Consider the following 25739-nt stretch of genomic DNA (forward strand, 5'->3'; position numbering starts at 1 on the left):
TAGAGCCTGTGCTCTGCAACAAGAAAAGCCACCGCAGTGAGAAGCCCGCACACCACAACGAAGAGTAGCCCCCCGCTCGCCACAACTAAAGAAAGCCTGTGCACAGCAATGAGGACCCAACGCAGCCAAAAATAAATAAATACATTTATTAAAAAAAAAAACACTACAGCCAACTGATTTTTGACAAAGGTATAAAAGCAACTCAGTGAAGGAAGAATAGTCTTTTCAACAGATTATTCCAGAGTATTTGGATATCCATAGGCAAATAAACAAACAAAAAGAAAATCTAAACATCACACTTTATACAAAAACTAACCAACTCAAACGGATCACATACTTAAATGTAAAGTGCAAACCATAACTTTAGAAGATAACATAGGAGAAAATATTCAAAACTTAGGGCTCGGTGAAGAGTTCTTAGACATGACACCAAAAGCTTGATTCATAAAAGGAAAAACTGATAAACTGGACTTCATAAAAATTAAAAACTTTTGCTCTGTGAAAGACCCTGTTAAGACAATGAAAACACAAGCTACAGACTGAAAGAGAATATCTGTAAACTACATATTTGATAAAGGACTGGGATCTGGAATATATGAAGAACTCTCAAAATTCAACAGTTAAAAAAAACCTAATTATTTAGTTAGTGGGCAAAAGACATGAACAGACATTTCACTGAAGAGGATACACAGATGGCAAGTAAGCCCATGAAGAGATGTTCAACATCATTAGCCATTAGAGAAATGCAAATTAAGACCATGATGAGATCACGCATGTGTGAGCACAGCTAAAATTAAAAATAGTGACAGGGACTTCACTGGTGGTGCAGTGGTTAAGAATCTGCCTGCCAATGCAGCAGACATGGGTTCGAGCCATGGTCCAGGAAGATCCCACATGCCGCGGAACAACTAAGCCCATGCACCACAACTACTGAGTCCGTGTGCCACAACTACTGAAGCCCGCATGCCTACAGCCCGTGCTCCACAACAAGAGAAGCCACCGCAATGAGAAGCCTGCACACCACAACAAAGAGTAGCCCCCACTCGCGGCAACTAGAGAAAGCCTGCAAGCAGCAACAAAGACCCAACACAGCCAAAAATATTAATTAATTAATTAAAAATAGTGACAAATGCTGGTGAGGATGCAGAAAACTGAATCACTTATACAAACCTGGGAGGAAAGTAAAATGAAACGGCTATTCTGAAAAACATTTTGGCTGGTTCTTAAAAAACTGAATATACAGTTACCATACAACGCAACCAACTTGCTCTTGGACATTTATCCTAGAGAAATGAAAACTCATGTTCACAAAACTGTACTTATGTTTGAAAAAACCTGTACACAAATGTTTGTAGCAACTTTATTTGTAATAGCCCCAAACTGGAATGTCCTCCAATGAGTGAAGGATTAAACTTGTAGTTTTCCATCCACACCATGGAATACTACTCAGCAATAAAAATGAACTATTGAAACATGCAACAACCTACACGAATTTCCAGAGACTTATGCTGAGTGAAGAAGGCTAATCCTAAATGGCTATATACTGTATTATTCTATTTATATAACATTCTTGAAGTGAGAAAATGATAGACACAACAGATTAGTGGTTGCCAGGGGTAAAGGAACATGTAAGGGGTGGGAGAGAAGAGGGTATGGCTGTAAAAATGCAACTGTGAGGAATCTTTGTGGTGTTGGAAATATTTTGTACTTTGTATCAGTGTAGATGTCCTGATTAGGATACTGTATTATAGTTTTGCAAGCTGTTACCATTGTGGGTAACTGGTTAAAGGGTACATGGGACCTCTAGGTACTTAATTTCTTACAGTGTAAATCTATAATTATCTCAAAATAAAAAGTTTAATTTTGTAAAGTTTCTAAGAAATAAATGGATAGATAGGAGTTCTAATATCTTCTGCTCACACCCTAATGAATCATCTTTGGCACACCCAATATGAGAGATCATTGGCATATGCTGCTAGTCCCAGGATGATAGCCCCTACCCAGTCTTTGGGTCCCTTTAGCTATTCTCAACATTCTCTTGAAGTTATCTTCCTTAAATGCAATCCTGATCACCTTATTTCCCCAAATCATTAGTCTTGACAAATAAGGACCTTCTGGCTTTAGTCCTTTATCCAATATATACACCTGAACACCAAACTACTCAGTTTCCAATGGCGCAAAACCCTGTCTGACTCTGAGGTACCTGAGAATGGGCACAAAGACCTCTCTATACGCTTATCTTATCTCTAATTAACGTATTTCTAAGCTTATCAGGTACCCTAGCACATATGAGGAATGCAATAAATCTTGATTTAAATGTTTATTACCAGGCTTCCCTGGTGGCGCAGAGGTTAAGAATCCGCCTGCCAGGGGACATGGGTTCAAGCCCTGATCTGGGAACATCCCACATACCGTGGAGCAACTAAGCCCGTGAGCCACAACTACTGAGCCGGCGTGCCTAGAGCCCGTGCTCCACAGCAAGAGAAGCCACCGCAGTGAGAAGCCCCTGCTCCCGCAACTATAGAAAGCCCGTGAGCAGCAACGAAGATCCAAAGCAGCCTAAATAAATAAATAAAATTTATTTTTTAAAAAATGTTTATTACCTTTGTTTATTACCTCCTAAGAGTCCAAAGGTGTTGATTCTGTGTTGCATTCAGAACACTAACCTGCAATCACTCCTGCCAGGTACACCAGCCCCACGCGGAGGCCTTTGTGGACCATTTCCAAGGGGATACCCAAAACGAGCTGCATAACAAGATTCCCCAGGATGTGCTGAACTCTGCAGAGACAAACACAGTTGTCAAATATTATGACTAGCCCAGGCAGTTATTTCCTTGGGAGATTAACAGGCATTGATGTGTTGTTTTTAGTTAAGAACTTGCTTAACTTGAATTCCACTTTCCAATTTTTTTAGGCGACTTTCTTAAAAAATAAAATCTTACATGAAGCCTCAATATGTAAAGCAGATAAAAGGACATTTTAGAAGTACACTTTTGTTTTTTGTTTTGGCTGCACTGTGCGGCATGCGGGATCTTAGTTCCTGGATTAGGGATCGAACCTGTGTCCCCTGCAGTGGAAGTGCGGAGTCTCAACCACTGCACCGCCAGGGAAGTCCCAGAAGTATACATTTATTTTATAAGCTCTGTTTTACAACAATTACTGATAATGTCAAACAAAGAGCAATGAGGCTTCTTTAAGGAAATAAGCTTGCAGTTACGGGGTTTAGATGACAACTGCCATCATATGTCAGCTTCAGCATATGCTTTTGTTTTGGTTGCATAGTAGTACTGAGAAAATACTAATTCACTCATGTAGAGTCAAATTTCAATCGATTCTTTTTTTTTTTTTTTGGCTGCATTGGGTCTTTGTTGCTGAGCGCGGGCTTTCTGTAGTTGCGGGGAGCAGGGGCTACTCTTCCTTGCCCCTGCTTGTTGCAGAGCACGGGCTCTAGGTTCGCGGGCTTCAGTAGTTGTGGCTCGCGGGCCCTAGAGCGCAGGCAAAGTAGTTGTGGTGCATGGCCTTAGTTGCTCCGCGGCATGTGGGATCTTCCTGGACCAGGGCTCGAACCCGTGTCCCCTGAGTTTGCAGGCGGATTCTTAACCACTGAGCCACCAGGGAAGCCCCGAAATTTCAATAGATTTTTAAACAACCTGTCTTGCAAGTTCAGGATAGTCTTTAATGAAACAGAGATGGGAAGAGAAACTTCATTCCCAGTTCTACATTAAAAAGGTTGTTTTTTTTTTAAGTTCACCAGAATGAAAAAAAAAAGAAGTTACCTAGTAACAATAGAGAAAGTTGGTATCTCCCATGTACCATAATTTGGCATATAACATTTTTGAGTACAAATGCTTTTTATTATACTTTTTAAATAGGGAAAAATATTTTTAAGTGAAATTCACGTTATTTTACTTGTCAAACCCCACAAGCATCTCTGGAGAATCTCTGAATGTAATTTAGCAAAATACCACATTACAGTAATCCTTAATTTACTTGCCGTGTAGCACAATGCTTTATTTTTTTTAAGAGATTTTGGGTTAAACCAAAAAGTTAAAAAATAACACAGGTGTTGAATCTTTCACAAAGTGCAGCCACTTTCATAGTAGTTTTAGGGATTATGTTTTTGAATTCTAATTTACTTAACAGATATCCAGCAGACCGCTGAAGCGGTTCTCTGGGCAAACCCTACAGAACAGATTACTTACCTTTAGGCCACATGTGCATCCAGCCACAACTCTCACTGTACAAGCCATCTTCAAAGACGTGAGAGGTAACACATAATTCAGCACAGAACAGCCTAGCCAGGACAGTTACACCAATCTTATGGAGACCTCAGACATAAACAGGTTTTTGAAATATGTGCACCGTGTGAATTGGAACAAGAAGTTCAAAGAAAGCTATCCCATCCCGTCCTCTGGGAACAGTGTGAGGACAAAGTGACTAATAGCACAAAACCCCAAAGAATCACCCCAAGCACTCTTTCCGCTGCTCAACAGCTAGAGTAGAAGTGGCATAATGCTGAGATCCTGTCATTTACCCAGAAGAGAAATACTAATTTTTTTCATCCAAATTCTATGCACCCTTCAAGGTCCAACTTGAATCCATGTCATCTGTGAAGCCATCCCCATCCCGATCATCCCCTTTTTCTGTTTATATTTATGTAGTTAATCCAACATCCATTTCTTTATCCCTTGTCTACCTCCTCTAGTGAGGGTAGAAGAGCTGGTATTGATTTTCCCAACCTCTCTTAGCTAGGGGTAGCCAGATCACATAGTCCTGGCCAATGAGACACAGGTAAGAACACTGCTAGGAGACTTTTAAGAGAGCCTCTATCTAAACAAAAGGGATGGATGTCACCAGTACCTGGTACTACCTCTTCCCCCTTCCTGCTTTGAATGCAGAGCTACAGCAGCCAACTTGCAACCATGACAGAAAGGTGAAGGGAAAAGCAGAGATGTCAGCACAGGATCAAGAGTCCTGGCTTCATTAAACAGATGAACCAACCAGCTACTGCTGGGCTTCTTATATGGGCAAAAGATTTACCTACATTCGTTTAGGCCCCTGTTACATTTTCTTGTCACTTGCATCCAAAAGCACCCCTAATTTATACAACCCCATATGTGACATGTCCTACACAGCCTTGCGAATTCTTTTTGAGCACCTTACTATATGTGTCAGACGCTGTAAAAATTGTTAAAACCATTGTCTCATTTAATCACAGCAACCTTATGAGGTAGGTACTATTACCCCATTTTAGAGATGTGGAAACTGAGGCACAAAGACGTTAAATAACTACAGTATACTGTAATACTATACTGCCTTGCATTACTATTTAACTGACTGTTCCCCCTTATAATTTTAAAGTCTTTGAGTGCAGAAGCCACATTTGCTTCGAACATACTTGTTAAATGGAAAACTAAAGTGTGGAAGTATCCACAGAAATGGGGCAATTGGTGATTTTGTCCCTAACTTGTCAAGCCTCTGAGCCCTGTGTCCTGCCATGGACTCCTATTTAGCCACTGGCCAGAGTTATCTTTCAAGGTCCAGGGCTGGGTAGGTTGCATACATGAAGTTGGCCTCATCTGAAACCCCAGGAGTCCACCAGAGAGGAGGGACCAGCAGCGAGCTGCTCACTGTCTGCAGTGGGCATGGTGAATCACAGATTCTGAGCAAGGTCAGAAGGCTATTAGCATTTAAGAACTGTAAGCAGGGACTTCTCTGGTGGCGCAGTGGTTAAGAATCCGCCTGCCAATGCAGGGGACATGGGTTTGAGCCCTGGTCCGGGAAGATCCCACATGCCATGGAGCAATTAAGCCCATGCACCACAACTACTGAGCCTGCGCTCTAGAGCCTGCAAGCCACAACTGCTGAGCCTGTGAGCCACAACTACTGAAGCCTGCGTGCCTAGAGCCCGTGCTCCTCAACAAGAGAAGCCACAGCAATGAGAAGCCCACACACCACAACGAAGAGTAGCCCCTGCTCGCCGCAACTAGAGAAAGCCCACATGCAGCAACAAAGACCCAACACAGCCAAAAATAAATAAATAATTAAAAAAAAAAAACTGTACCTGCCAAATGGCAGGCTCTACATCACCTATTGCTTGTATTATTCTAAATGAACATTATTATACACTCATCGAAATGCTCGTGAATTAATTTTTTGAGTGTTTGGCAGAGGTGGGGAGGATGGCACTGATGATTCACATGTTCAAAGGAACATTTAACAACATCACACAGCTTGAGGAACACACTTTTGGTTTGGTAACGATTTCTCTTCTCATTAATATTCCTACATACATAACAATATTAGGCAGTTACGATGCAATACAAAGTACACTGGACCTAGAGTTAGCACTAATGGGTTGAGATCCTCACTCTACAACTTAGCTGTGGGACACGGAGCAAGAGTCTACATCCCGTAAGCCTCAGACACGAAACAGCAGGAGTAATACATGCCTCCTGGGATTGCCATGAGGATCAAACAAGATTATGGACGTGAAAGTTCCTGATCAATAATAAAGCACCAAACAAATGCTCGGGGTTACAGTGACTTATAGTCACCTCTGACATCAGTGACTTAACTGTCAGTCCTTACCCAGCATGCACCAGCATGTATGAGATAAACCTCCAGGCTTCCTCCCTCTTCTCAGGACTGTAGATAAAGGGACTCTCCAAGATGCCAGTGTCCAAGGTGATCCACTGTTTCTGCGGCTTCCACACAGCATAGTAAATAAACACTGCCAGCTGACAGGGAGGGGCAGACACAGACATTAACCACACCTTCTGCAGAGAGAGGCCCCATTAAAGCCCACGGGCACTACCTCTGTTTCAAACAGTTAGCTCTCAAGAGGGCCACTCCCTAGCATGTGCTCAGAAGATGACAGGAATTCAATTCCCTGCAATATATCTGACCATACAACTGTGGGCACTTCCTCCAGCGATTAGGAGCAGCCATAGACCAAACTGCAAAGAAGAATCTTTCGAACCCACTTTCCCCTCTTAAATACCCACTGCCATCATCTTCCCACACTCACTATTTGGTCATTCATTTACAACTTAATATGAAATTAAGTCACTGCTGGCTTCTGAAGAATAGAGGAGGAAAAGGGAAAAATAGTAACTTTGCAGTGGAGAAACCTGGAAAATATGACCTTAACCAAGTGATGAAAGTTAATGTCACAGGGATGTCATGTGGATGTCCCCTATCCTCTGCTTCCTGACGTGATCTGATGAGAAGCGTACTTCACTTCTGTGGTCTTCCTCCCTCAAACCCATAACTTCAGTCTAATCATGAGAAAAACATAGACATCCCAGACTGGGGGACATTCTACAGGATACCTGGCCAGTACTCCTCAAGACTATCAAAGCCATGGAAAGCAAAGACTGAAACTGGGAAGTGGACTTCACCTCCCCAGGACTGGTGCGTCTGTGCACGAGCCTCGCGGGTCTGCGGCGGCAGACCTCATAAGGTCTGCCCTTACGAGGGGTAAAGGCAGAGGCAGGGGCAGGGGCAGGGGCAGGGGCGGCTGCCGCCACGGCCGGAAGTCAGGACACATTCGACGCCATCGTGATGGTGGATGAGAGGTTTCACAGGGAAGGGTATCAGGAAGGCTATGAAGAAGGAAGTAGTTTGGGTATGATTGAAGGAAGGCAGCATGGCACGTTTCATGGAGCTAAAATCGGATCTGAGATCAGGTGCTACCAAGGTTTCGCTTTTGCTTGGAGATGTGTCCTGCACGGTTGCTCCACTGAGAAAGACAGCAAGTAGATGAAAGTCTTAGAATCGTTGATTGCAATGATTCAGAAATTCCCTTATGATGACCCTACTTATGATTAACTTCACGAAGACTTAGACAAAATTAAAGGGAAATTTAAGCAGCTTTGTTCATTACTAAATGTTCAGCCCGACTTTAAAATTAGTACGGAAGGTTCTGGACTTTCATTTTGATGACAGACGAACAGACAAAACATCAGGGAACAGATGTTCGTATGTTAAGTGTTTAAAATATGATTAAAGGCAAAACAATGATGGGGGATTCATTGTTTTGCAGGGAGGGTTCCAGCTTGGCCGGTGAAAGGGCTTCCTTCCCCTGAGGTCTGCCTGCATCGCCTCGGTGCCCCCCACAGGGCCCCTCCGCACAAGCCTGTCCTTTGTTGGGCCCTGTCTGCTCTCCAGTCTGAACGCAGCCCTGGCAGAGCCCTCACTGGGTTGCACATGAGTTTCTTAGTTTTGACAAATGTACTATGGAAATATAAGATATTAGCAATGGGAGAAATTGTGTGAGGGGTATACAGGAACTCTGGTGTATACAGGAACTCTCTGTACTATCTGGGGTATACAGGAACTCTGGGGTATACAGGGGTATACAGGAACTCTCTGTACTATCTCTGCAAATTTTCTATAAAGCTTAAAAAACAATGTATTATTCTCTGATCCAGGATCCAGGCCATTAGCTCATGGGTTCTCGCCACCTGGCAGGCCTGGCTGGATATAGACTCAGGTTGGCTCTGGATAGGATAAACCTCCCATTTACCCCCATTTACCCCCCAGGCTTTGGTCAGTGCTCAGAGGGACAATTTTTTAAAAAATGAGAGCCACAGGGTTGACACGAAGCAGGTTAATGGGAAAGAGTGATGGGTACTGTGACATTTATTGACCCTTGAGATGCGCCAGTGCTGTGACCTGCTTCTCATGTTTTATTTAGTCCCTTCAGTAGCCCCTGAGGTGGGCGTTATTCCTGTTTTATAGTCGAGGAAACGAAGGCCCAAGAGACTGCCTGGTCCAAGGGCGGCGGGCGGCAGAGTTGGGAATCCAACCCCCATCTCCTGGTCCCCACTCTGGAACCCGCGGTCGCATCCACAGGCTCGGAGTCCCTGCCCGCAGATCCCCGCTGTGCCCCGTGGAGCCCTGGGGCGTTGCCTGTGGCCATGGACGTGGGCGTCTGGCTGAGAGGAGGAAAGGCCAGCCCTGTCCCCAGGGAGCCCAGACATGCTCTTCCTGTGTCCCCGGGTGGATGGGGCTCTGCAGCATCAAAAATGGTCAAGGGGGGTTCCCTGGTGGCGCAGTGGTTGAGAGTCCGCCTGCCGAGGCAGGGGACACGAGTTTGTGCCCCGGTCTGGGCCGCGGAGCAGGTGGGCCCGTGAGCCATGGCCGCTGAGCCTGCGCATCCGGAGCCTGTGCTCCGCAACCGGAGAGGCCACAACAGTGAGAGGTCCGCGTACCGCAAAAAAAAAAAAAAAAAAAAGGTCAAGGGGAGGGGATTTTAAGGCCACCGCTCTATGTGCAGAAACTTTGGAGCCTTACTGCAGCCTTCCTTTTAGTGTGAGTTCTCTGTCTTCTGCCCGGACTTAAAGGCATCGTCTATACGTGGTGAGGTCTCGGCAGGCCAGTCCCCCGTGAGATGTGTGGCTCCCGGGCGTTTCTCTGCAAGTGATGGCCCGTGTCCAGGCCCCTCGAGCACCCCGGCCAGAGCCCTCTCCCCACCCGCTACTGGCCCAGGGAGCAGCAGATTTGGAAGACATGAGTGAAATTAGCACACGGGTAGCCGTGAATCCGCTCCAGATTTCAAAATCATTCCAGAGCGTCTGGGTAGACTGTGCTCCCCAGGCACCTGCTGGGGTGTCTCTGCGGGGCCTGGGACGCTGGCCCTCACCATGTGCCGAGGAGGAAGAAACGGTTTCTAGTTGTTGGAGGACAAGACTCCGCCTTTATCCTGCTTGACTTTCTTATGTGTGTCTCGCTGTAGGTTCATGGCCTGCAGTCCCAACCTCAGTTCTGCAGAGCTCAGGGCTGGGCACACGGCCTCAGATGTGCCTTCGTACAGACACCAGCAGTGCTCATCTCTGGCTGGTGGAATGAAAGGGCTTTTGTTGTCATTTTCCTGGGTGGATTTTTGTGTTTTCTAAACTATCTGTTTGGACAATGTATTATTTTTATAATTGGAGAAAAAATAAACAGCATATTTTTTTTTTTTTTTTTTTTTTTTTTTTTTTTTTTTTTTTTTTTTGCGGTACGCGGGCCTCTCACTGTTGTGGCCTCTCCCGTTGCGGAGCACAGGCTCCGGATGCGCAGGCTCAGCGGCCATGGCTCACGGGCCCAGCCGCTCCGCGGCATATGGGATCCTCCCAGACCGGGACACGAACCCGTATCCCCTGCATCGGCAGGCGGACTCTCAACCACTGCGCCACCAGGGAGGCCCAACAGCATATTTTAAAGAAAAAAAAAGACTGAGACACTGTCACAGATCAGAGTAAACTGGGGGGAATGTGAAAATTAAAAGCAGCATGATACCCTGGGTTCGAGGGTACAAGAGGGACAGAAAGAGGACACTAATGGAAAAATTGGTAAAAGCCAAATTAAGCCTGTAGTTTAGTTAATACTAATATACTAATATGAGTTTTTTAGTTTTGACAAATGTACTATGGAAATATAAGATATTAGCAATGGGAGAAATTGTGTGAGGGGTATACAGGAACTCTCTGTACTATCTCTGCAAATTTTCTATAAAGCTAAAATTATTCCAAAATAAAAAATTTGTTTTAAAAAAGAATTTTTTTTTTTTTTGGCCATGCCATATGGCTTGTGGGGTCTTAGTTCCCCAACCAGGGATCAAACCCAGGCCCCTGGCAGTGAAAGTTTTGAGTCCTAACCACTGGAGTGAGAGGGAATTCCCAAATTTGTTTTAAAATTTTTAATTAGGGAATTCTCTGGTGGTCCAGTGGTAAAGAATCCACCTTCCAATGCAGGAGACACGGGTTTGATCCCTGGTTGGGGAACTAAGATCCCACATGCCGCGGGGCAACTAAGCCCGTGCACCACAACTAGAGAGAAGCCCACACGGTGCAACAAAAAAAAAGACCTTGCACACTGCAACTAAGACCCAACGCGGCCAAAAAAATTAATTAAATAAATAAAATAATTTTTTTTTAAAAATGGCCTTTGGCCTTCAACTATAAGTCTTACCCCCAGGTCTCCAGTCCTGGCCTACCCTGTAGATTTTAAACTTGCCAAGCCTCCACAATTACATGAGTCAATTCCTTAAAATTAATCAATCTCTCTCTCTCCATATACATGTGTATGTAGATAGATGATAGATAGATAGATAGATAGATAATGTGTGTGTGTGTGAGGGTGTATACATCCTATTGGTTCTGCTTCTTTCAAGAATCCTGACTAATACAGTCCCTGATAAGGAAGTTGAGGCATCAGTGGGAATTAAGAGGATGACTTCCTAATGGCCTTAAAGTCACACCCCACAGGCAGCCATCCTCTGTCAATTCCTTTATGAGGCATCATGGTGCGGGAGAAAAAGCTGGGTGAGATGAGGCTCAGGAGAAGCCCAGTCCTGGCCAAATAACTAAGTATGTGGCCTTGGGCAAATCGCCCCACGTCTCTGGGCCTTGCACTCTTTTCTGGAAAACAAGAGGGCTGACTAGACCAGAGTCTGAAACCCACTACATGCTGCCCATATTAGACATCATTAGAGGATCCCATTTTTTTCCTACTGAAATCTGGAGGCAACTTATAATTCTTCTAAACATATGGTTCCTGATAGACCTTACCAATCAATCAAAGTTGGTTCATGAGATCAAACCAATTTGCAACCCCAAAATTATTTGATTTCTAAAGTCCCCACAAACTAAAATGAAACGAAACCACTAAAACTGTGGTCACTGATGGGCAGGGGAGTTGTTTGAAAAATAAAACTCAACCCTTGGCTAAAAGTGACTGGGAACATAAGAAAAACCTGGGAAGGGAACTCTGGAGAGGGTGAGGTCGAGTTCTGTGTGTGCTGTACTTGCCATCGCCAAGCTCTCCTCTTATGTTTTCCAGTCTCTTATCTAGACCTGATCTAAAGCCGCAGTGTGTGTGCAACCCCCCAGGGGTCCTTGCACCAGTGCCCACCACCCCCAACGCTTACCTCAGCAATGCTGATGGAGATGATGAACACAGGGGGCGGGAGGCAGTTAGCTCTTTCCAGGTATGTTCTTCGCACCGGTTCAGGAAGCATCCATTTTGAGACAGTCCTGTGGACCTTTTTAAGCTTGAAGGGATCTTTACCTGCCCTGTCCTCTCTCATTTTCTCCTCTTCCAGCATTTCTTTCATCCCTCTATCCCTATTCAGATTCACATCCTCTTCCATCTCCAAATTATGAACAGCAGCCATTGTCCTGGGTCCACCCTCCACCTGAAAGGGACATGAATGTCAGGGAAAAACAGATGACCCTATAGTTTTTGGGCCATGGCTCTTTCCTGGGCTCTCTGGCACAACCATTGGTTTCCAATGCCTTTCCTATGTGTTAATAGAAGGCAGCTGAAGATCTGGTGCCCAAATACACGTAATATCCATACCCTCGTCACCAGTGTGTAATGGTGAAAAAGTACTAGAGTCTCCCCAACTGAGGGAGAGGACTCCCCAGAAGTCATTTATGGATTCACCTATTGACACCACCCAAAGGATGGACTGGAACTTTGGGATGGCAACTCTACCTCATATACCAATTCCTTCCCCTCTGCCACTGACTCTCAAAGCAACCATTAGTGTAAGAAGTAGCTTTGCCACGAGGTGAAGTATCTCAGAGCCCAAACCACGCTCACTGCATAACTGAACTCAGTTTTGTCCAGCTTAAGTAAATAATCTCCTTTCCCTTCTTAGTTTCATCTTGCTTCTGCTCCCAGGCCAAACACAGATCTCTAGTTTCAGATTCAGAATCAAAAATGATTTACTGAACATTGACTATATATCAGGTACTATGCTAGGGGCCCCATTATAGGTTAAAAATTTTGCTTCCCATTCCCTGCTCAAAACTGATTTAAATCCACATCTTCTCCTTCTAAATTATCAGTGTCCTTTCTAAAATGCCACCCTGCCCATTCTGTAGCACTTGGGAGTTAAGTAGACCCTTCCTTACTGGTTCTCCAGATACAACATTAACACCCTCGCTAAAACACATCTTCCCAACAATTCTCTGACATCTGACACTCTTGGCTGAGTTCCTACTAATTTCCACATCCAGTATTCCTTTGAACTCAATCCTCAACATGAAAACACTCAAGGATTTATTCAACAGATATCTGTTGAACACCTACTCTGTATCAGGCCACCATCACTATCCCAAAGTGTTTAAAATGTCATGCAGGAGGCTGAGGTCAATAAAAATTACACAAATAATTGTACAGTTACAGCTGTGCTAGGTGATACCAAGCAGATACATAGGTTACTGAGGCAGCATGTCTGTAACAGTGAGGCCTGCTCTACATACTCTTTCCTCTCCCTGTGTCATGGTGCTAGCTGTACTGTCCTTCTCCTTTTGGTTTAGTTCTGTTATATTTCACTTCTGGTTGAACTATTTAAATCTTTCAATCAAATGTTTTTAGGTCAAAAAAAGGGGTGGGGGAGGCTCAAATATATTAAGGGAAAAAAATTATGTTGCCAGATACTACAAAGAATACAATCCAGATACACCAGAAATACAGCTACACGTGGAACAACTCCTACAGAACACCTACTGAACGCTGGCAGAAGACGTCAGACGTCCCAAAAGGCAAGAAACTCCCCACGTACCTGGGTAGGGCAAAGCGGAGAGATTCCCGCACAGAGGATCGGTGCCGACCGGCACTCACCAGCCCGAGAGGCTTGTCTGCTCGCCCGCCGGGGCGGGCGGCGCTGGGAGTTGAGGCTCCGGCTTCGGTCAGAGCGCAGGGGGAGGACTGGGGCTGGCGGCGAGAACTCAGCCTGAAGGGGGCTAATGCGCCACAGCTAGCTGGGAGGGGGTCCGGGAAAACTCTGGAGCTGCCGAAGAGGCAAGAGACTTTTTCTTCCCTCTTTGTTTCCTGGTGCGCAAGGAGAGGGGATTAAGAGCGCTGCTTAAAGGAGCTCCACAAACGGGCGCGAGCCGCGGCTGAAAGCGCGGAGCCCAGAGACGGGCGTGGGACGCTGGGGCTGCTGCTGCCGCCGCCAAGAGGCCTGTGTGTGAGCGCAGGTCACTGTCCATGCCCCCCTTCCGGGGAGCCTGTGCAGCCCGTCACTGCCGGGGTCCCGGGATACAGGGACGGCTTCCCTGGGAGAATGCACGGCGCGCCTCAGGCTGGTGTAACGTCACGCCGGCCTCTGCCGCTGCAGGCTCGCCCCGCACTCCGTGCCCCTCCCTCCCCCCCGGCCTGAGTGAGCCAGAGTTCCCGAAGCGGCTGCTCCTTTAACCCTGTCCTGTCTGAGCGAAGAACAGACGCCCCCCGGCGACCTACACGGAGAGGCGGGGCCAAATCCAAAGCTGAGACCCGGGAGCTGTGAGAACAAAGAAGAGAAAGGGAAATCTCTCCCAGCCTCAGAAGCAGCGGATTAAAGCTCCACAATCAACTTGATGTACCCTGCATCTGTGGAATACATGAATAGACAACAAATCATCCCAAATTGAGGAGCCAGGAGTCAGTGCTGTGCCTCTGAGGTGGGAGAGCCAACTTCAGGACACTGGTCCACAAGAGACCTCCCAGCTCCACATAATATCAAACGGCAAAAATCTTCCAGAGATCTCCATCTCAACACCAGCACACAGCTTCACTCAACGACCAGCAAGCTACAGTGCTGGACACCCTATGCCAAACAACTAGCAAGACAGGAACACAACGCCACCCATTAGCAGAGAGGCTGTCTAAAATCATAAAAAGTCCACAGACACCCCAAAACACACCACCAGACGTGGACCTGCCCACCAGAAAGACAAGATCCAGCCTCATCCACCAGAACACAGGCACTAGTCCCCTCCACCAGGAAGCCTACACAACCCACTAAACCAACCTTAGCCACTGGGGACAGACACCAAAAACAACGGGAACTACGAACCTGCAGCCTGCAAAAAGGAGACCCCAAACACAGTAAGATAAGCAAAATGAGAAGACAGAAAAACACACAGCAGGAGAAGGAACAAGATAAAAACCCACCAGACCTAACAAATGAAGAGGAAATAAGCAGTCTACCTGAAAAAGAATTCAGAATAATGATAGTAAAGATGATCCAAAATCTTGGAAATAGAATAGACAAAATGCAAGAAACAGTTAACAAGGACCTAGAAGAACTAAAGATGAATCAAGCAATGATTAAAAACACAATAAGTGAAATGAAAAATACTCTAGATGCGATCAATAGCAGAATAACTGAGGCAGAAGAACGGATAAGTGACGTGGAAGATAAAACAGTGGAAATAACTACTGCAGAGCAGAAGAAAGAAAAAAGAATGAAAAGAAATGAGGACAGTCTCAGAGACCTCTGGGACAACATTAAATGCACCAATATTCGAATTATAGGGGTTCCAGAAGAAGAAGAGAAAAAGAAAGGGACTGAGAAAATATTTGAAGACATTATAGTTGAAAACTTCCCTAATATGAGAAAGGAAATAGTCAAGTCCAGGAGGCACAGAGAGGCCCATACAGGATAAATCCAAGGAGAAATACGCCAAGACACATATTAATCAAACTGTCAAAAATTAAACACAAAGAAAACATATTAAAAGCAGCAAGGGAAAAACAACAAATAACACACAAGGGAATCCCCATAAGGTTAACAGCTGACCTTTCAGCAGAAACTCTGCAAGCCAGAAGGGACTGGCAGGACATATTTAAAGTGATGAAGGAGAAAAACCTGCAACCAAGATTACTCTACCCAGCAAGGATCTCATTCAGATTTGATGGAGAAATTAAAACATTTACAGACAAGCAAAAGCTGAGAGAGTTCAGCACCACCAAACCAGCTTTACAACAAATGCTAAAGGAACTTCTCTAGGCAAGAAACACAACAGAAGGAAAAGACCTACAATAACGAACCCAAAACAATTAAGAAAATGGGAATAGGAACATACATATCGATAATTACCTTAAAAGTAAATGGACTAAATGCTCCCACCAAAAGACACAGACTGGCTGAATGGATACAAAAACAAGACCCATATGTATGCTGTCTACAAGAGACCCACTTCAGACCTAGAGACACATACAGACTGAAAGTAAGGGGATGGAAAAAGATATTCCATGCAAATGGAAACCAAAAGAAGGCTGGAGTAGCAATTCTCATATCAGACAAAATAGACTTTAAAATAAAGACTACTAGAAGAGACAAAGAAGGACACTACATAATGATCAAGGGATCAATCCAAGAAGAAGATATAACAATTGTAAATATTTATGCACCCAACATAGGAGCACCTCAATACATAAGGCAAATACTAACAGCCATAAAAGGAAAAATCGACAGTAACACAATCATAGTAGGAGACTTTAACACCCCACTTTCACCAATGGACAGATCATCCAAAATGAAAATAAATAAGGAAACACAAGCTTTAATTGACATATTAAACAAGATGGACTTAATTGATATTTATAGGACATTCCATCCAAAAACAACAGAATACACATTTTTCTCAAGTGCTCATGGAACGTTCTCCAGGATAGATGATATCTTGGGTCACAAATCAAGCCTTGGTAAATTTAAGAAAATTGAAATTGTATCAAGTATCTTTTCTGACCACAATGTTATGAGACTAGATATCAATTACAGGAAAAGATCTGTAAAAAATACAAACACATGGAGGCTAAACAATACACTACTTAATAACGAAGTGATCACTGAAGAAATCAAAGAGGAAATTAAAAAATACCTAGAAACAAATAACAATGGAGACACAATGACCCAAAACCTATGGGATGCAGCAAAAGCAGTTCTAAGAGGGAAGTTTATAGCAATACAATCCCACCTTAAGAAACAGGAAACATCTCGAATAAACAACCTAACCTTGCACCTAAAGCAATTAGAGAAAGAAGAACAAAAACATCCCAAAGATAGCAGAAGAAAAGAAATCATAAAAATCAGATAAGAAATAAATGAAAAAGAAATGAACGAAACGATAGCAAAGATCAATAAAACTAAAAACTGGTTCTTTGAGAAGATAAACAAAATTGATAAACCATTAGCCAGACTCATCAAGAGAAAAAGGGAGAGGACTCAAATCAATAGAATTAGAAATGAAACAGGAGAAGCAATAACTGACACTGCAGAAATACAAAAGATCATGAGAGATTACTACAAGCAACTCTATGCCAATAAAATGGACAACCTGGAAGAAATGGACAAATTCTTAGAAATGCACAACCTGCCAAGAGTGAATCAGGAAGAAATAGAAAATATGAACAGACCAATCACAAGCACTGAAATTGAAACTGTGATTAAAAATCTTCCATCAAACAAAAGCCTAGGACCAGATGGCTTCACAGGCGAATTCTATCAAACATTTAGAGAAGAGCTAACGCCTATCCTTCTCAAACTCTTCCAAAATATAGCAGAGGGAGGAACACTCCCAAACTCATTCTACGAGGCCACCATCACCTTGATACCAAAACCAGACAAGGATGTCACAAAGAAAGAAAACTACAGGCCAATATCACTGATGAACATAGATGCAAAAATCCTCAACAAAATACTAGCAAACAGAATCCAACAGCACATTAAAAGGATCATACACCATGATCAAGTGGGGTTTATTCCAGGAATGCAAAGATTCTTCAATATACACAAATCAATCAACGTGATACACCATATTAACAAATTGAAGGAGAAAAACCATATGATCATCTCAATAGATGCAGAGAAAGCTTTCGACAAAATTCAACACCCATTTATGATAAAAACCCTCCAGAAAGTAGGCATAGAGGGAACTTTCCTCAACATAATAAAGGCCATATATGACAAACCCACAGCCAGCATCGTCCTCAATGGTGAAAAACTGAAACCATTTCCTCTAAGATCAGGAACAAGACAACGTTGCCCACTCTCACCACTATTATTCAACATAGTTTTGGAAGTATTAGCCACAGCAATCAGAGAAGAAAAGGAAATAAAAGGAATCCAAATTGGAAAAGAAGAAGTAAAGCTGTCACTGTTTGCAGATGACATGATACTATACATAGAGAATCCTAAAGATGCTACCAGAAAACTACTAGAGCTAATCAATGCATTTGGTAAAGTAGCAGGATACAAAATTAATGCACAGAAATCTCTGGCATTCCTATATACTAATGATGAAAAATCTGAAACTGAAATCAAGGAAACACTCCCATTTACCGTTGCAACAAAAAGAATAAAATATCTAGGAATAAACCTACCTAAGGAGACAAAAGACCTGTATGCAGAAAATTATAAGACACTGATGAAAGAAATTAAAGATGATACAAATAGATGGAGAGATGTACCATGTTCTTGGATTGGAAGAATCAACATTGTGAAAATGACTCTACTACCCAAAGCAATCTACAGATTCAATGCAATCCCTATCAAACTGTCACTGGCATTTTTCACAGAACTAGAACAAAAAATCTTAAAATTTGTATGCAAACACAAAAGACCCCGAATAGCCAAAGCAATCTTGAGAACGAAAAATGGAGCTGGAGTAATCAGGCTCCCTGACTTCAGACTATACTACAAAGCTACAGTAATCAAGACAGTATGGTACTGGCACAAAAACAGAAAGATAGATCAATGGAACAGGATAGAAAGCCCAGAGGTAAACCCACGCACATATGGTCACCTTATCTTTGATAAAGGAGGCAGGAATGTACAGTGGAGAAAGGACAGTCTCTTCAATAAGTGGTGCTGGGAAAACTGGACAGGGACATGTAAAAGTATGAGATTAGATCACTCCCTAACACCATACACAAAAATAAGCTCAAAATGGATTAAAGACCTAAATGTAAGGCCAGACACTATCAAACTCTTAGAGGACAACATAGGCAGAACACTCTGTGACATAAATCACAGTAAGATCCTTTTTGACCCACCTCCTAGAGAAATGGAAATAAAGACAAAAATAAACACATGGGACCTAATGAAACTTCAAAGCTTTTGCACAGCAAAGGAAGCCATAAATAAGACCAAAAGACAACCCTCAGAATGGGAGAAAATATTTGCCAATGAAGCAACTGACAAAGGATTAATCTCCAAAATTTATAAGCAGCTCATGCAGCTCAATAACAAAAAACAAACAACCCAATCCAAAAATGGGCAGAAGACATAAATAGACATTTCTCCAAAGAAGATATACAGACTGCCAATAAACACATGAAAGAATGCTCAACATCTTTAATCATTAGAGAAATGCAAATCAAAACTACAATGAGATATCATCTCACACCAGTCAGAATGGCCATCATCAAAAAACCTAGAAACAATAAATGCTGGAGAGGGTGTGGAGAAAAGGGAACACTCTTGCACTGCTGGTGGGAATGTGAATTGGTACAGCCACTGTGGAGAACAGTATGGAGGTTCCTTAAAAAACTAAAAATAGAACTACCATATGACCCAGCAATCCCACTACTGGGTATATACCCTGAGAAAACCATAATTCAAAAAGGGTCATGTACCAAAATGTTCATAGCAGCCCTATTTACAATAGCCCGGAGATGGAAACAACCTAAGTGTCCATCATCGGATGAATGGATAAAGAAAATGTGGCACATATATACAATGGAATATTACTCAGCCATAAAAAGAAATGAAATTGAGCTATTTGTAATGAGGTGGATGGACCTAGAGTCTGTCATACAGAGTGAAGTAAGTCAGAAAGAGAAAGACAAATACTGTATGCTGACACATATATATGGAATTTAAGGAAAAAAATGTCATGAAGAACATAGGGGTAAGACAGGAATAAAGACAGAGAACTACTAGAGAATGGACCTGAGGATATGGGGAGGGGGAACGGTAAGCTGTGACAAAGCAAAAGAGAGGCATGGACATATATACACTACCAAACGTAAGGTAGATAGCTAGTGGGAAGCAGCTGCATAGCACAGGGAGATCAGCTCGGTGCTTTGTGACAGCCTGGAGGGGTGGGATAGGGAGGGTGGGAGGGAGATGCAAAAGGGAGGGGATATGGGAACATATGTATATGTATAACTTATTAAATTTGTTATAAAGCAGAAACTAACACACCATTGTTAAGAAATTATACTCCAATAAAGATGTAAAAAAAAAAAAAAGAGTACAATCCAATTTTTGTAAAAAGTAATATATTGTGACACAGGAAAACATCTGGAGAATTAGCCATGATTATATCTACATGATAGGATTTCACTAGGTTTTTGTCCTCTATGCAGGAGTAGGTACAGATTTTGTGTACCCTGAAGCTTACACAATTAGGGAGGGGGGGGGTTCTTTGGAAAAAATAATATAAAATTAAAATTACAAAATAAAAAAATTATAAATGTACATACACTGCTTTAGAAGGAACCCATGCAAGTAGAAGTCTGAAGATTAAGCTTTATTAGTTTCACAAGTAATCCAGCCAAAACAGTCCTAAAAAAGAAGAACAAAACAGGAGGTATCACACTCTCTGATTTCAAACTATATAAAAATCCACAGTAATCAAAACAGTATGGTGCCGGCACAGAAACAGACAGACACGTAGATAAATGGAACTAAATAAGGAGCTCAGAAATGAACTCATACTTATACAGGCAATTAATCTACAAAAAAAGAGGCAAGAATATACAATGGGGAAAAGACGTCCTCACACCACATACAAAAATAAACTCAAAATGGATTAAAGACTAAAATGTAAGACCTGAAACCATAAAACTTCTAGAAGAAAACACAGGGAGTCTGCTATTTAATATCAGTCTCAGCAATATTTTTTTGGATATGTCTCCTCAGGCAATGTAAACAAAAGCAAAAATAAACAAACGAGACTACATCGAACTAAAAAGCTTTTGCACAGCAAAGAAAACTATCAACAAAGGAAAAGGCCACCTACTGAATGGAAAAAGATGTTTTCAAATGATATATCTGACAAGGGATTGATATCCAAAACATACGAAGAACTCATACAATTCAACAGCAAGAAAACAAACAACCGGATTGAAAAACGGCCATAGGGAGAGATTGGCTGGAGAGATGGCGGAGTAGAAGGACATGCTCTCACTCCCTCTTGCGAGAGCACGGGGATCAAAACTGACTGCTGAACAATCATCAACAAGAAGACACTGGAACTCACCAAAAAAGATACCTCACATCCAAAGACAAAGGAGAAGCCACAATGAGATGGTAGGAGGGGCACAATCACAGTAAAATCAAATCCCATAACTGCTGGGTGGGTGACTCACAAACTGGAGAACACTTATACCACAGAAGTCCACCCACTGGAGTGAAGGTTCTGCGCCCCACATCAGGCTTCCCAACCTGGGGGTCCAGCAATGGGTGGAGGAATTCCTACAGAATCAGACTTTGAAAGCTAGCAGGATTTGATTACAGGACTTCGACAGGATGGGGGTGTAGGGGGGAACAGAGATTCCACTCTTGGAGGGCACACGCAAAGTAGCGTGCATATCGGGACCCAGGGGAAGGAGCAGTGACCCCATAGGAGACTGAACCAGACCTACCTGCTAGTGTTGGAGGGTCTCCTGCAGAGGCAGCATGTGGCTGTGTCTCACCATGAGGACAAGGACACTGGCAGCAGAAGTTCTGGGAAGTACTCCTTGGCGTGAGCCCTCCCAGAGTCCACCATTAGCCCAACCAAAGAGCCTGATACTACCCAGTGCTGGGTTGCCTCAGGCCAAACAACCAACAGGGAGGGAACCCCGCCCCACCCATCAGCAGACAAGCAGATTAAAGTTTTACTGAGTTCTGCCCACCAGAGCAAAACCCAGCTATACCCACCACCAGTCCCTCCCATCAGGAAACTTTCACAAGCCTCTTAGATAGCCTCAACCACCAGAGGGCAGACAGCAGAAGCAAGAAGAAGGACAATCCTGCAGCCTGTGGAACAAAAACCACATTCACAGAAAGATAGACAAGATGAAAAGGCAGAGGGCTATATACCAGATGAAGGAACAAGATAAAACCCCAGAAAAACAAGTAAATGAAGTGGAGATAGGCAACCTTCCAGAAAAAGAATTCAGAATAATGATAGTGAAGATGATCCAGGACCTTGGAAAAAGAATGAAGGCAAAGATCGAGAAGATGCAAGAAATGTTTAACAAAGACCTAGAAGAATTAAAGAACAAACACCTAGAAGAATTAAAGATCAAACAAACAGAGATGAACAATACAACAACTGAAATGAAAAATACACTAGAAGAAATCAATAGCAGAATAACTGAGGCAGAAGAACGGATAAGTGACCTGGAAGACAGAATGGTGGAATTCACTGCTGTGGAACAGAATAAAGAAAAAGGAATGAAAAGAAATGAAGACAGCCTAAGAGACCTCTGGGAGAATATTAAACATAACAACATTTGCATTATAGGGGTCCCAGAAGGAGAAGAGAGAGAGAAAGGACCAAGAAAATATTTGAAGAGATTATAGTCGAAAACTTCCCTAACAGGGGAAGGGAAATAGCTACCCAAGTCCAGGAAGTGCAGAGAGTCCCATACAGGATAAACCCAAGGAGAAACATGCTGAGACACATAGTAATCAAACTGGCAAAAATTAAAGACAAAGAAAACTTATTGAAAGCAGTAAGGGAAAAATGACAAATAACATACAAGGGAACTCCCATAAGGTTAACAGCTGATTTCTCAGCAGAAAGCCAGAAGGGAGTGGCATGATATACTTAAAGTGATGAAAGGGAAGAATCTACAACCAAGATTACCCTACCCAGCAAGGATCTCATTCAGATTCGATGGAGAAATCAAAAGCTTTACAGACAAGCAAAAGCTAAGAGAATTCAGCACCACCAAACCAGCTCTACAACAAATGCTAAAGGAACTTCTCTAAGTGGGAAACACAAGAGAAGAAAAGGACCTACAAAAACAAACCTAAAACAATTAGGAAAATGGTCATAGGAACATACATATCGACAATTACCTTAAACGTGAATGGATTAAATGCTCCAACCAAAAGACACAGGCTCACTGAATGGATACAAAAACAAGACCCATATATATGCTGCTTACAAGAGACCCACTTCAGACCTAGGGACACATACAGACTGAAAGTGAGGGGATGGAAAAAGATATTCCATGCAAATGGAAATCAAAAGAAAGTTGAAGTAGCAATATTCATGTCAGATAAAAAAGACTTTAAAATAAAGAATGTTACAAGAGACAAGGAAGGGCACTACGTAATCATCAAGGGATCAATCCAAGAAAAAGATATAACAATTATAAATATATAAGCATCCAACATAGGAGCACCTCAATACATAAGGCAACTGCTAACAGATATAAAAGAGGAAATTGACAGTAACACAATAATAGTGGGGGACTTTAACACCTCACTTACACCAGTGGACAGATCATCCAAACAGAAAATTAATAAGGAAACACAAGCTTTAAATGACACAACAGACCAGATAGATTTAACTGATATTTATAGGACATTCCATCCAAAAACAGCAGATTACACTTTCTTCTCAAGTGCGCATGGAACATTATCCAGGATATATCACATCTTGGGTCAAAAATCAAGCCTCAGTAAATTTAAGAAAATTGAAATGATATCAAGCATCTTTTCCGACCACAACACTATGAGATTAGAAATCAATCACAGGGAAAAAAAAAACGTAAAAAACACAAACACGTGGAGGATAAACAATACGTTACTAAATAACCAAGAGATCACGGAAGAAATCAAAGAGGAAATCAAAAATACCTAGAGACAAATGACAATGAAAACACGACGATCCAAAACCTAGGGGCTTCCCTGGTGGCGCAGTGGTTGGGAGTCCGCCTGCCGATGCAGGGGACACGGGTTCGTGCTCCGGTCCAGGAGGATCCCACGTGCCGCGGAGCGGCTGGGCCCGTGAGCCATGGCCGTTGAGCCTGCGCGTCCGGAGCCTGTGCTCCGCAATGGGAGAGGCCACAACAGTGAGAGGCCCGCATACCGCAAAAAAAAAAAAAAAAAAAAAAAAGAAAAAAACAAAACCTATGGGATGCAGCAAAAGCAGTTTACAGCAATACAAGCCTACCTCAAGAAACAAGAAAAATCTCAAATAAACAATCTAACCTTACACCTAAAGGAACTAGAGAAAGAAGAACAAACAAAACCCAAAGTTAGCAGAAGGAAAGAAATCATCAAGATCAGAGCAGAAAGAAATGAAATGGAAACAAAGAAAACAATAACAAAGATCAATAAAACTAAAAGCTGTTTCTTTGAGAAGATAAACAAAATTGATAAGCCATTAGCCAAACTCATCAAGAAAAGGAGGCAGCAGACTCAAATCAATAAAATTAGAGGGCTTCCCTGGTGGCGCAGTGGTTGAGAGTCCGCCTGCCGATGCAGGGGACACGGGTTCGTGCCCCGGTCTGGGAAGATCCCACATGCCGCAGAGCGGCTGGGCCCGTGAGCCATGGCCGCTGAGCCTGTGCTCCGGAGCCTGTGCTCCGCAAGGGGAGAGGCCACAGCAGTGAGAGGCCCGCCTATCGCAAAAAAAAAATAAAATAAAATAAAATAAAATAAAATAAAATTAGAAATGAAAAAGGAGAAGTTACAACAGACACCACAGAAATACAAAGCATCCTAAGAGACTACTACAAGCAACTCTATGCCACTAAAATGGACAACCTGGAAGAAATGGACAAATTTTTAGCAAGGTATAAACTTCCAAGACTGAACCAGGAAGCAACAGAAAATATGAACAGACCAATCACAAGTAATGAAATTGAAACTGTGATAAAAAAAATCTTCCAACAAACAAAAGTCCAAGACCAGATGGCTTCACAGGCGAATTCTATCAAATATTTAGAGAAGAGCTAATACCATCCGTCTCAAACTCTTCCAAAAAATTGCAGAGGAAGGAACACTCCCAAACTCATTCTATGAGACCACCATCACCCTGATACCAAAACCAGACAAAGATACTACAAAAAAAGAAAATTACAGACCAATATCACTCATGAATATAGATGCAAAAATCCTCAACAAAATACTAGCAAACAGAATCCAACAACACATTAAAAGGATCATACACCATGATCAAGTGGGATTTATCCCAGGGATGCAAGGATTCTTCAATATACACAAATCAAACAATGTGCTACACCATATTAACACACTGAAGAAGAAAAACCATATGATCATCTCAATAGATGCAGAAAAAGTTTTTGACAAAATTCAACACCCATTTATGATAAAAATTCTCCAGAAAGTGGGCATAGAGGGAACCTACCGCAACATAATAAAGGCCATATACGACAAACCCACTGCAAACATCATTCTCAATGGTGAAAAACAGAAAGCATTCCCTCTAAGATCAGGAACAAAACAAGGATGCCCACTCTCACCACTATTATTCAACATAGTTTTGGAAGTCCTAGCCATGGAAATCAGAGAAGAAAAAGAAATAAAAGGAATACAAATTGGTAAAAAAGAAGTAAACTGTCACTGTTTGCAGATGACATGATATTATACATAGAGAATCCTAAAGATGCTACCAGAAAACTACTAGAGCTAATCAATGAATTTGGTAAAGTAGCAGGATACAAAATTAATGCAAAGAAATCTCTTGCATTCTGATACACTAATGATGAAAAATCTGAAAGAGAAATTAAGGAAACATTCCCATTTACCATTGCAACAAAAAGAATAAAATACCTAGGAATAAACCTACCTAGGGAGACAAAAGACCTGTATGCAGAAAACTATAAGACAGTGATGAAAGAAATTAAAGATGATACAAACAGATGGAGAGATATACCATGTTCTTGGATTAGAAGAATCAATATTGTGAAAATGACTATACTACCCAAAGAAATCTACAGAT

At 42.6% G+C, this 25739-nt stretch overlaps 1 protein-coding gene and 1 pseudogene across 2 annotated transcripts in view; one reads left to right on the top strand and one right to left on the bottom strand.

The window, feature by feature from the left end:
* The window catches only part of RHBDL2 (rhomboid like 2), a gene marked incomplete at its 3' end in the record, with an annotated part of 30078 nt that extends 17900 nt beyond the window's left edge, over positions 1–12178 (bottom strand). Inside the window, exons 1-3 of the mRNA XM_079728053.1 lie at positions 11918–12178; positions 6592–6740; positions 2667–2779 (exon numbers count right to left, since the gene is read on the bottom strand). Coding sequence (XP_079584179.1) covers positions 2667–2779; positions 6592–6740; positions 11918–12163 — 508 coding nt within the window. The 5' untranslated portion in view covers positions 12164–12178. The remainder of the gene's footprint in view (positions 1–2666; positions 2780–6591; positions 6741–11917) is intronic.
* Positions 6861–7944, top strand: LOC307048414 (protein LTO1 homolog; annotated as a pseudogene). The gene is made up of 2 exons: positions 6861–6917; positions 7489–7944. The product of its transcript is annotated as a protein LTO1 homolog (transcript).
* Positions 12179–25739: the final 13561 nt, after the last annotated feature.

Source organism: Hyperoodon ampullatus (assembly GCF_949752795.1).
Source record: "Hyperoodon ampullatus genome assembly, chromosome: 2".
Lineage (NCBI taxonomy): Eukaryota > Metazoa > Chordata > Mammalia > Artiodactyla > Ziphiidae > Hyperoodon > Hyperoodon ampullatus.